Source organism: Cylas formicarius, unplaced genomic scaffold (assembly GCF_029955315.1).
Source record: "Cylas formicarius isolate icCylForm1 unplaced genomic scaffold, icCylForm1.1 PGA_scaffold_9__14_contigs__length_23061073, whole genome shotgun sequence".
Classification (NCBI taxonomy): Eukaryota; Metazoa; Arthropoda; class Insecta; order Coleoptera; family Brentidae; genus Cylas; species Cylas formicarius.
The window spans coordinates 6,256,414-6,270,336 of NW_026844365.1; the positions used below are offsets into that span (position 1 = coordinate 6,256,414).

Below are 13,923 nucleotides of genomic sequence, written 5' to 3' on the forward strand. Positions count from 1 at the left end.
AAAGTGAAAATTGCACACACACAAAATCTTAATACTGCCATTGTTGACACAAAAACAAAGACTGAGCGTCAAATTACAAATTCAATACTGATAAAAAAATAGATAAAGAAACTATTATACAATCAATGACAACTGAACCATACAATACTACAGATAAGCAGAATTGAACACAAGAAAATAAAAAACATGCTTACGAAAGATTTCCAGTCAAGACTCAACAGCATATTAAAAAGTAAGCTAAACTCAAGAAATATAGTCAAAGCAATAGCTACGCCCTCCCATCATTACAATATTCATTCGGTGTAGTTAAATGTTCGCACACAGAGCTTGACAACATTAATAGATCAACACACACGAAATCTCACGAAGCACCGAATGCACCACCCAAAAACCCAAAAGCAGATGTAGAATGCGTTACGACACCACGAGACTAAGTACCCCCCCCCCCCGTCGTTGAAAGGTGGAAAGATAAAAATCTACTGGGATAAAGCTATTGTTACATACAAAACTACACCGCATAATAGACCAGATATAACAGTAATAAATAAACAAACAAACTCAGCAATGTTAATAATAATAATAATAATAACAATAATATTAATATGCTTATTCTGTAGACAACGACAAATTTAAATTAAAAATAGTACATCACATTTTTTATATCCACAAAATAAACAACTGAAAATTCTACCTTAAACCCTAAGTTGTGCGGGATAAGATATCATAAATTTACCCTGCCATATATTGCAGAAAGTGGTGTTAATAAATTTTTAAATGAAATACAAGGTATAACCTACATAATATAAAAATTTTAAACAAAGAAAATCTGAACTTTCAGTTCCTGTTTATTTTGATATTAATTTAAATTTTATATTGAAAACAAGCAAATGTTACATGTATTTCTTCAATATGCTGCCCTATTTTTTTATTTATTCTTGTATAAATATATTTTTTCTCATATTTCTCATAGTTGTTTATTGCTTCGAGGCTTAATTTTTTAAGATGTTTTCTAAAAGCACTTAATGATGTTAAAATCCTCCTTAAGGACAATATAAAATTTTGCCTACCTATTTGTTTTTTACATTTATTTGTTATCACGTCTCCCCTTTTGGTGTTTCTTGTATTGTAAGAATGATTTATATTTTGTCGTTCGGCTTTGTTTTTGAAAATATTTAAATATTAAACATTTCCACTGCCTAAATAGTTATACAGAAGAATACTTTCCTTTTTTTTTGGAAATCTATTTTCCTCATTCCAAAATACCATATTGCAAACATGACTGCACTAATGCACTAAAATGTTTCTCAAATATTATATGGCCTTAGTAAATAATTATTTCATTTTTAAGTGTCCTTTGCTATTCCTAAGTGCAATAACTGTTTTTTCTTCTTTCACCTAAGGGACAAACCAGCTCAAGTGTTTACTGAAGTAGTTTTCCACTTCGATTCGATTATCCCAAGAATCATCGAACCAAGAATGGCTCCTGACGTGTTTACATGGTACAAATTATTTATGTAAAGAATGAATAATATTGGCCCTAACACGGATCCCTGGGGGACACTATGGGCAATTTTTTTTTAACTATATTATTAATTTTTGTTTTCTGTTTTCTATTCTTTCCGTAATATAACCGTATTCCGTGTACGGTCTGCAAGACCTCCAACATCATTTTATGATCAACTGTGTCACATGCCTCGGAAATATCGAGAAACACTGCTAGACTTTTTTTTATTGTTTTTTAGTGAGCTGTAAATTTGTGAAGTTATTATAGTTTTGCTTCGTGTAGACTTACCTTGGCGGAATCGATATTGACGAGTTCATAAAAAAATAATATATAATAATACGGTAATTCCAAATATGCCCAGATTTTCTATAAACTGCAGAAACGCAAACTCTACAAACCAGCTGCCGGCATTAATAAATTCGGCAAAAGAAGTTGCTCAGTTTTGAAAATTACCTTTTGCGAAGGCCATCAGCTACCATTTTAGTATATGCTTGGGCTGAAACGCCATGGAGGTTAGCGTTCAGTAACCCGTATAATTATTTGACCAACAACATTGAAACAACGAAAAAGATTTTGCGGACAGTCAGATTTTGCGAACAACAGCAGTTTCCAAAATGTTTCGTTTAATATTACAATTTATAGCAAATAAAATTTTTGTAAGTACACTATACATATGGCTATCCAAAAAAAAAAAGAAACTAAATAAATGCGAAGTTGTGCCTAAGTTTTCGTGGTTTTTCAGTTATCCGAAGTGAAATCGGTCTGTAACTCGACGTATCCATTTTTATAAAAGTACTCTTTCAGAAATCGAGTTGTTTATTAAGTATGTAAGAGACAGAATCAAGTCCATTCCAGTAGCTTTATTATTTTTTAAACCATCAATTAGTATTTCTGTTTTCATTATTTTAGAGACTTTATCAAACTCAACTTAAGTTTTTCTCCTATCCAGCGTGCAAACAAGTAAAAAATGGAGTCTACGCAGTGTTCGGCCCTTCCGATCCTTTGTTGGGGGCGCACATTCACTCCATTTGCGACGCCTTGGACATTCCGCATTTGGAGACTCGCGTAGATCTCGACAACGACGTCAAAGAGTTCTCGATCAACCTCTACCCTGCCCAAAATTTGCTCAATTCGGCGTTCCAGGACGTCATGGATTTTTTAAACTGGACCAAAGTGGCCATCATTTACGAAGAAGATTATGGTAAAAGATTATTATTTACTTTTCCGAAATTAACGCACGTATTGACAACTAATGTTTGTAATGCTTTTCTAAGTTGTTTTTGAAACGACTGTGTTGTGTTTATCCAAAATCCAAAATAAAGTTTTATAAATGTGATCAAAAAACAATATCTACAAAAAAAAATTGGTTTTCACCACATTTTTTATGGTTCTTTTCATTAGTAGTCTTTAAAATGTACTCTTCTAAATTGTTATTGAAAGGACGATATTGGGTAAATCCAAAATAAAGTTTTAACAGAAAACAAACACTATCCACTAGAAAAATTAGTCTTCCCTCCACTTTCTATATTTGTCTAGTTAGTTTTTCATTTTATAGACACTTGTAAATCGGCTTTTTGTTGGTTTGGGGGTAAAAGGTCTTTCTTTTATAATAGGTCAGGCAAGTCTTGCTTATTTACAGAAAATTTTGTATATAAAAGGTAAGATTACTCTGTACAAAGACCTTTTTGTTACGTTATAGAGACCATAACTTTATCCCTAATTTTCTTAAAATATGAAAACCTCATCCGCTTCAAAAATTCTTCGTCAATTTAATTTTACTTTCTTTCGAGACAGAATTAATCACACCCGTAAAGCAATAGACGACATCAATAGGACTTTTCTGTGTCTAGATATTGAAATTGCTTCCTCTTGTCTCCATCCGATTTCGGTATCCTTTCAAACATGGTTCAAAGATCTTCTTATATATTCTACCCAGAATCACATTTAAAACTAAGTTTCTAAGAAATATAAAGTCAAAAACAGATTTACAACTTGTCCAAAAATCTCCCAACAGCTTCGATCCGTCAAAGATAAAATTCTCTTTGAGATTCCAGGACTTGCGGCAAAGAATCCTTTGGAGAGATCAATGTCGTAATTTTTTCTGAGTCAAAATATATTTCTTGAAATTTTTTTTTCTTTAAATTTCGTTCATGCCGCCTTTAAGACAAACCATCAATTTTATAGTGTCCTTCTAAGCTGCCTTCACCCAGATTGAAAAACGACACTATTATTATCAGTTGCTGTGTTCTCATGCGCCTAGAATGGACTGACTCTTTGTATGACCTTAACTTTCTTTATGCACAATAATAACGGAATAATAATTCTCAACGGAATAGATATCGTTACAAAATAAAAATGTTTCATAAATCTGTCACTAGAGGGCACTTTGCCTAGAACTTTTATTATTTTCCCTGTATTTTATTTATTTAGACCGTTATTGCAAAAAAACAGATTGCCTTACGCAGAATCAGAAATTCTCAAAAATTGTTACTCTTGTTTTAAGTCCATAAGTGTTATCGTGTAGCCACAAATTGACTTTTTCATTCTAATCTACAGAAAGGTGATACTGGATATGGCGAAATGCATTTCTGTTCGTGCCCTCTAGTAACAGATCTGGGAAACACTTTAATTTTGTAGAGAAGTGACTTTTACTAAATGAGGGCTGTGTGTAAAATACCAGCCTATTCCGTTGAGAATTAAGCCCCTTACGTTAAGAATAATTAAAAAAAAAATGTTGTTACGTGATTTACTACAATTATTTTACCACGTTGAATGTTTCCTCCAAGTTTGCGAACTCAATGTCCGAACACATCATTTTTCACAGCGGCCTGTTGTAAATTTATCTGACGTTTGTCTTTTAGGTCTGATAAAACTGCGGGAACTGGTCAGGTCGCCGCACAACAAGAACCTCGAGGTGCACATCAGGCAAGCGCATCCAGAATCGTACCGCTCGGTCCTCAGAGAAGTGAAAACCAAAGAAATACACAACATCATCATCGACACGAAACCGACGAACCTGCAGTCCTTCCTCAAAGGGGTGAGCAGTGAGCCTACTTGAAATTTATTATGCGCAACACATGCGGCTTTGAAAAGAGACGTCGGACGATAAGAAGCTCGCACGTCACCCTCGAGAACTTATTTTCGATAGCGCGAACCGGCAACTTTATATCACTTGACCCTGTTCGTGGTTTCAATGGAAATCGGCGACTATATTGAGTGAAAGGGCGGAGGTAGTGATTTTCGAATGGGCTTTTAAGAGAAATACCTCTTAAAAGGATTAATGTTGCGTTAAAACGGAATGCGTGTTCATATTTGTGGCGCTTGGAATGTATCAACGATTACAATCACGGAAAATTTTTAAAAAATCAACTTTTAATTTTACGCATTCTACTTTTTTCGATGCCAGTATTGTCGACTTACTTTTTCTCTGGGAGTTTATTTTAAATCATAATTGTATTCAATTTTCTGAGAAATGAATTCTTATTCATCTGTAAAATTTAAACGGATTAATAGTATATGATGCAACAAGATGATACAGACTGCATAAACTTCCTGATCACTGTTCAAAGGGAATTTCTCTGTTTTTCTCTTTTCAGTGTTTATTATACGTTGAAATAATTATTAATCCAAGATAGAGATATTACCAAAAAAATATAGTCTGATTGGTCCATTTTGTTCTTCAGTTTCTTGTGCCACGGAATAAAAAAGATTGTTAAATTATTATATATAATTAATATATATATATATATATATATATATATATATATATATATATATATATATATATATATATATATATATATATATATATATATATATATATATATATATATATATATATATATATATATATATATATATATATATATATATATATATATATATATATATATATATATATATATATATATTAATTATATATAATAATTTAAGCTTTTGGTTCTTGGGTTATAGGTCTTTGTATTAAAAGCGATTGAAATTTTTTTGTCCATATATTTACGTTTCGGTCTTCTATGACCTTCTTCAGAAAGGGATACAGTGAAAAAGAGACAAACACAAATCTTAAAATTGAAGAGGTAGCATCATATGGAAGTTTATACTTTAAAAGCGTTTGGTTTTGTCATAGTGCCCTTGATAAAAGATAAAAGTCCAACAAAAAATGATTTGTATACGGCACTCACACACATAATACACACAAATTTATCGAAACAGTTAAAATATATATAAGAGTTAAAAAAAATAATAATAATAATAATACCTATATATATAATATATATGTTATATCCGGAAATCCTATTGTCCACATGGGTTAAATGCCACCGACCTGCAAGAGTGCAACGATTGCGAAAACGTCGTGTCAACGATATGTCGCAACATCCGCAGCCGTCGACCCCGTCAACGTCAGCATAAATTTATTATAAATACGAATTTCTATTGTAAAACATTGTCTGATAACATTCTCTCATCACGAGGTTATTATGTCCATTTTTAGTTTGATTTTAACGGTCTAATAACATTCTCTCGTCACGAGGTTATTACGTCCAATTTCATTTTGATTTTTATTTTAATTTAAAATTAATAAATATATTTTTTTAAAAAGTTATTTTTGAAAAGTGAAATATAAAAATTGGCGCAGTCAGTAGGATCCGTTCACGTTGCTAGAACACGAGTATTCTAACTAGTGACGGCGGATTCCAATCCCTTAGACGGAAAGAAGAACCATCGCAGCCCAGTCGTGCCGGAACAAGGAACCTTCCATCACCGTTTCGAGAGGCAAGAATTCGGAGTAGGATCTGTTCACGTTGCTAGAACACGAGTATTCTAACTAGTGGCGGCAGATTCCGACCCCTAAATCTAGGGAACAACGAAGACAGCCCATCGTACCGGAACAAGGATAAACCCATCAACCGTCTCGAAAGGCAGCAATGAAAATAGTACTGTAAGTGTTAAGAATCGTTACGAATAATTTTATTTTTAATTTGCAACATTGTTGAATTTATTACGTTCGATTACCCAAGGTTGAAAAAAAAAACTTATTTATTGAATTTCCCAACGTAGAATCGTTCCGCGATAATTATTTTGATTAATTTTAATTAATTTTAATTAATTCAATCGAACCTAGGACCGAAAGAATTTTCAAATTAAAATGTAGTTTAACAAACACAGACGCTATTCTCCACTCTCAAGAATGTGAAAAAGTTAGGTTACCTAATGCTTTAGTTAAAGTAAATAACAAAGGTGAATTTTTTACTACTGTTATTAACGCTAATGCTATCCCAAAAACTATAGATTTTTCAAATTTATCTATCGAACCTTTTAATACAAATCTTAACGAAAAAGAAATAAATAATATTTTCAATTTAAATCCTCAACCTGTTGATAGGCGCGGTATAATTCAATCCCAGTTACGCACCGATCATTTAAACGAAGAAGAAAAAGAATTAATAACACAATTATGTCTTGATTTTTCTGATATATTCTATTTAGAAGGAGATCATTTAAGTTTTACTAATGAAATTAAACATACTATTGAAACGAACAACGCCAGACCGATTTTTACCAAATCATATAGGTACCCACATGTCCACAAACAAGAAGTAAAGTCACAAATCAACAAAATGCTCGAACAAGGAATCATTCGACCTTCCACTTCTCCATGGTCTTCCCCTGTTTGGGTTGTCCCAAAAAAATTAGACGCTTCTATGAAACAAAAATGGCGCGTAGTCATCGACTATCGCAAACTAAATGAAGTCTCTGTCGACGATAAATACCCTCTTCCCAATATTTCCGATCTCTTAGACCAGTTAGGCAGATGTCAATATTTCACTACTTTGGACCTAGCCTCTGGGTTTCACCAAATTGAAATTGATCCCAAGGACGTTGCTAAAACTGCATTTTCAGTTGAAAATGGTCATTTTGAATTTCTCCGTTTACCCTTCGGACTAAAAAATTCTCCATCCACTTTCCAACGTGTCATGGACAACATTCTCTTAGGTCTTCAAAACGAACGATGTCTCGTTTACATGGACGATATTATCGTTTATTCCGCTACCATACACGAACATATACAAAGGTTAACTCATGTCTTCAAACGCCTTCGTAGTGCAAACCTCAAACTCCAACCTGACAAGTGTGAATTTCTTCGAAAGGAAGTAGCTTATTTAGGGCATCTCGTGACCCCAGATGGAGTCAAACCCAACCCTGAGAAAATAGACGCTATTCAAAAAATTTCAGAACCAAAATCACCAAAAGACATTAAATCCTTCCTTGGTTTAGCCGGTTACTACCGACGTTTTATTCCCAATTTCGCTAAGATCTCAAAACCTTTAACTAGACTTCTCCAAAAAGACACACCCTTCGTATTCAATTCAGAATGCAAAAATTCATTTAATGAGCTTAAAAACGCTCTAATACGTGACCCAATACTCATTTATCCAAATTTCGAGGAAACTTTTGTCCTAACCACCGATGCCAGTGCATTTGCCATTGGTGCAGTTCTTTCACAAGGTCCCAATGGAAAAGACCTTCCCATAGCATATGCCTCTAGAACTCTATGTAGTGCAGAGACGAAATATTCAACTATAGAACGGGAACTTCTCGCCATAGTATGGGCAGTTAAACACTTCCGCCCTTATCTGTTCGGAAGAAAATTTACTCTCGTTACTGATCATCGTCCTTTAACTTGGCTATTTTCGATAAATGATCCTGGTAGTCGTTTAGCTCGATGGCGTCTTAAGCTTGAAGAATACGACTATACCATTGTGTATAAGCCCGGTAAAATAAATAAAAACGCAGACGCTTTATCCCGTGTTAAAATTAACCATATTCAAGATTGTGTCGATCTCCAAAAGAAAATTTTTATCCTTGCATCTAATAACGATGACATTCACAACCGACCATCCACAAGTAAAGAAGAAATCGTTCACGTTGACAATTCTAATAATTCAGATATCGAAGACGACACAGCGGAAGTTACAGAAGAATACAACAACTTCGCATACCTTCACAAAACCACATCCCTTATAGATTATTCCAAAATAGAAACCTCTAATTCGCAACTTCTCGACAAAAACCACAAAGATATTGTCACTTTCTTTTGGCAATCAAAACTTGATGATTTGCATAACAAAATAATGGACGATATTTTTGAAGAAGATATAAATTTTACGTTTAACAAAATTAACATTTCTTCTAGCAAAACCGTCAAAGGCAGGAAATATTATATAATCCCTCTTCCATATGACAATGAAACTGTAGTTCAACATTTATTCTATATTTTATTCACAGCTAAAAATGACTTTGATCTTTCAAAACTGTATTGTATTGAAAATAATTTACAACTTCCAATATTAGAAGTATTCTCCTTTATATTTTCCGAAAAGGATATAAAACTAAGAATCTGCCAAGATATAGTTCGAACTCCCGATCAAGACGAAATCCCTATCATTTTAGACCAATACCATTCAGGAAAAAATAATTTACATCGCGGAATCAACGAAACAGTTAAGCGCATAAAGCAAAAATACAATTGGCCAACCTTGACCAAAGATGTCGAAAACTATATTAGAAAGTGCGAAATATGTCAAAAAGTCAAGATCTATCGTAAAAACCTCAACACACGATTAGTTATCACAGAAACTCCTAAAACTCCTTTTGAGCGCATTAACATCGATATTTTCGAATTCCCAGTTCGTAATTACGCCCTTACCATAAGAGACGAACTCACAAAATTCACCCAGGCATATCCAATAAAAGACAAAAAAGCTTCTACAGTCGTTACTACCCTTCTTCTCTACTTCCAACATTTTGGAACTCCTCTTAGAATACATTGTGACCATGGCCGGGAATTTGATAACTCCCTCGTCAAAGATCTTTGTCTTTTGTACGATATAAAGTTAACTTTCTCCAGCGTTAGCCACCCACAATCTAATGGATCACTAGAAAGATTCCATGCCACGCTCACAGAAATGATCCGAGCTCATAAAGCCGAAAATCCAAAAGAACACCCCTTTCATGCTCTTCCATACGCAATAATCTGCTACAACAACACAAAGAATAAAACGCATGGTTTTCCCCTTATGAACTAATATTTGGGCACACTTCTAGTAGGCCTCCAGAAATTCTGTATAATGAAGAACAACTCATCACCAAATATATCCGAGACCTAAATAATCGCATGCAGCATTATTACAGAGTCGCGCGTACCCGCACTGATCAACAAAAACAAAAATCCAAAGTAAGATTTGATCAAGCAATATCTAGAAATATGACTAAATATAATGTAGGAGATAAAGTTTATGTTAAGGAAACTCAAATTAGCGATAAAGCTCAGAATAAATTTAACGGTCCGTATGAAATTCTTGAAGTATTTGAAACTTCAGCCACTGTCAAAAATTTAGCTACCGAACAAGTTTCAAAATTTAATTTTGACAAGTTTAAACCTTATTACGATTAAATTAAATTTCTTTCAAGATCTTGGGACTGATCTCTACGGTCGCACCCCAAATCCTCATTACTCCAGTAAATAATACAGTAGGCATCTTATACCATGAAGAAAGTAGTCTAAAAGTATCCAACAACAAATGGAAGCTGCTAGTTTATAAAAAAAAACTAAAACCTCTGCGAGAAACCATACGACATAATAACAAAATACTTTCCTCTCTCACAAAAAATGTTAGACGATTCTTTTCCTCGTACGACAGCCTTAAAAACAAGTATCCAAACTCATTTTAGTCTTCTAACTATAATTGCTGACTCAGTCGAAGAGAAATTTTCAGAAATTACTATCAACACTGAAAATTTTAATTTTAGAACTAAACGCGGTTTAATTAACGGTGTAAGAACTATTTTTAAATTAATTACCGGAAACCTAGACTCTACAGACGGCGAATACTTTAATGAATGTATAAATAAAGTAACAAAATCTTTTAATTCTACAATTTAAACTCTCCGAATCGACGAAGAAACTTTTAATCAAGATCTAACTCAAATTTAAAAATCTCTCTATGATATTTCGGACACCGTAGCATTTTACGAATGTCAAATTAAAACACTTAATCTTTGCGAAAGCTTTACGGAAGGTTATGTATACCTAGAGTCTTACCTCAGCGATATATTAAACGCAATCACGTTCACACGAATCAAAGTTTTCAAAATCCTTGACAAAAAAAAAAATAATTTATCACTACCACCCTATACTTCGAGCATTGCAAGGTACGTAGATATTATGGAGCTAGAAGCATTTCAAACTGAAAATAAAATTGTTTTTGTATCAAGAATTCCCTTAATAGAACCTAAAATATACACATTGCATCGTGTTTTACCTATTCCAATTTTGGACAATCGAACATTATATTTCATATAATTGCAACAATAATAAAATATTTTGCGCGTGATGACGATTCTTTACTCTATGTAATACCTGAAGATCTAAAAAGCTGCAAACAAATTCGAGTGCATTTATTGGAAGCTCCAGAGTACGAGCTAAACACTGTGTCGAAGAATATAAGAACGTGACCTACAAGAGCCACGCCGTTAAGATTCCATATGATTGCTGTTCTCAAATTCCAGTTTCAACCCCCAGAGTTGAAACCCCTGAAACTAATACTTTGCTGTTTCATTTGCAAATGCCGGAGAAAGAAACCGACAATACTCAGCATCGCCGATGGTAACGATCCCCAACAACCTCCGAAGCCAAGTCGAAGACCCCTGCTCCCGATGCAACTCAAATCACTAACTCCGAAAAGACGGACTAGCATCCACCCAGAAGTAACTGACCGAGAAGCTACGCTTTAATTAGTCTACGAAAAGCTGCAGCTAGGCTCCACCTTTTCACTTAATGGGGGAGCTGTTATATCCGGAAATCCTATTGTCCACATGGGTTAAATGCCACCGACCTGCAAGAGTGCAACGATTGCGAAAACGTCGTGTCAACGATATGTCGCAACATCCGCAGCCGTCGACCCCGTCAACGTCAGCATAAATTTATTATAAATACGAATTTCTATTGTAAAACATTGTCTGATAACATTCTCTCATCACGAGGTTATTATGTCCATTTTTAGTTTGATTTTAACGGTCTAATAACATTCTCTCGTCACGAGGTTATTACGTCCAATTTCATTTTGATTTTTATTTTAATTTAAAATTAATAAATATATTTTTTTTAAAAGTTATTTTTGAAAAGTGAAATATAAAATATATATATATATATATATATATATATATATATATATATATATATATATATATATATATATATATATATATATATATATATATATATATATATATATATATATATATATATATATAAACACTGTACAGAGTGTTTTCTAATTGAATGTCAATTGGGACTGCTTTTGGGTTCATTTTAAAAAGGAAACTTCATATGAACATACGTCCTAAATGTCTTAACTTTTATGATACATGGTGATAAAATTGTCAAAAATAAAATACAGATTTTTAATATCTCTAATACCACTTTAGATATTTTAATGAAATTTGGCACACACCAAGAAGCTTTATTTAGCGTACCAGATTTTTTTTTAAATACGCCAGTACGCCACCGGGTTCTCTTAAAATAAAAAGGGAGTTAATTAATTTCCTGATTTTTTTTCAATTCGCCCTACGGTTTTGGCTCAAAACATCTTTCCCGCATTATCATAACTATATAGTTAATATGACAGCGCGCAGAGCAAATTCCAATATGTTTTATTAAAATACTTCAAAATATAGAAATACGAATACAAAGTACTCTGAGATGTGTTTTGGAAATTTTAATTATTATTTATTATCATTGTACCAGGCTGTGTCTGTATTATTTTGGTTTTAAAAATCTCCACGCATGGTTATTTTAAAAAAGAATGCTCGAGTTTACTAATGACTACTTGGCAGATATTTATTTTATGTATGGTTTGGCTAATGGCAGTGTGCTGTGGAAGTTGGATTCTTCGACTGTTTATGCGCTACTTCTTTCTAGCGATATCCTGGTAACAATATAACACAGCAGCTAAATTGGAATGCTCACATTAGTCATATAAAGAACAATAGAATTCCCTTAGTTGTAGCGTTATAGAGATGTAACTATTTTATAAGTGAAATCGCAAGATATAAAATTTATAATTCGCGTTTCTCGTCAGTTATAACATATCTTATTGCAGTCTGGGGTACATATAATAAAATAAACTTTAATAAAATTAAAATAAAACGACACAAAAACCTTAAAACTCTAATTTAAATTACAAAATGAACACTGAAACGCTGTATCATCACTTCAAATTAATCCGATTGAAATTATATTGGAATTTCAACGATCTAAACTTATCTTGAAATTAATATAGAAAAAACCACAAGCAATACCAATATAACCTTCATCAATGAAATATATTCGTACAACCTAAGAAATCACACTAACATACAGTTACGGAATGCCAGAACAAATAAAAAATTGTGTGCTGCCTCAAATACATACAACCAACTGCCTAAGATTGTGAAAAATGAGTCTTTTTTGTTAAAAAGTTAAAAAATATTTATGCAATGAAATAATACGCTTAATTAAGTTCTTGCAAGACTCGAACTTATTATATTAGCTTATTCTTAGATAATTCAGTTAAAATGCTTTCGGTTCCAATGCTTAATTCATTGCTTAGAAAGTTACTTTAGTTCATGTCTAGATAGTATAATAGTGTATTACAATATGCATATGTAGTGTCTGACTGAATAAAGGATTATTAAAAAAAATAGCTCCTGGATACCCCGAGACCACTCTAGGGGCCATTGAAAGTTAAAAAATATAATGCTATATTTAAGCCAATCACATAAAATTCTGTCTTTCGTTGCAATGTACTCTCAATTTGGGTGACTTCATTTCAATAATGTATTTGTGAAATTAAAATTATATTAAAATTTTTATAAAACTGCGAGGGTCGGGTATCAAAAACTTTGTCGGAATAAATTTATTTTGATCGTAGAATACAAAACGTCATAATTTTTTTTTTCCGTTTAAAAAAATCTAACGTTGATGCGTCTGACATTTTTGAGACAACCTGCATAGTAAGAAAATATTTTTTAAAGGTAACTCAATATTCCCTACTATTTAAAGGTATTTTCCCTATTTTGTGTTATTTTTTTTCTCTATTCAAATTGCACATATTGCAGTCAAATACTTATGACCGATAACTACAAATAAGTTCCGTTCGAAAAATTCATTTTTTTAATCACGAAGTCTGGAAATACGTGCTAAATTGCAACACTCAAAATGATGTCGCAGACGTCCAACAAGGCACACAAAACCGAGGACGACCTAACGATGAAATTTGAGAACGTTACGTCTCACAACACAAAAGGGCAGTAAAACATTTATTGGCCGTTTTTACCACGTGACGGATATTCCAAACATCATTAATTTTCGTAGTTAA

The 13,923-nt window shown here is 32.9% G+C and overlaps 1 protein-coding gene across 5 annotated transcripts in view; it reads left to right on the forward strand.

Moving 5' to 3' along the window:
- Positions 1-13,923, forward strand: part of LOC132707057 (glutamate receptor ionotropic, kainate 2-like) — a 55,020-nt gene that overhangs the window by 17,687 nt on the left and 23,410 nt on the right. For all 5 annotated transcript variants that reach the window (XM_060678708.1, XM_060678707.1, XM_060678711.1 and 2 more), the window contains exons 4-5: positions 2,454-2,705; positions 4,366-4,541. In XM_060678708.1, coding sequence (XP_060534691.1) covers positions 2,454-2,705; positions 4,366-4,541 — 428 coding nt within the window. The remainder of the gene's footprint in view (positions 1-2,453; positions 2,706-4,365; positions 4,542-13,923) is intronic.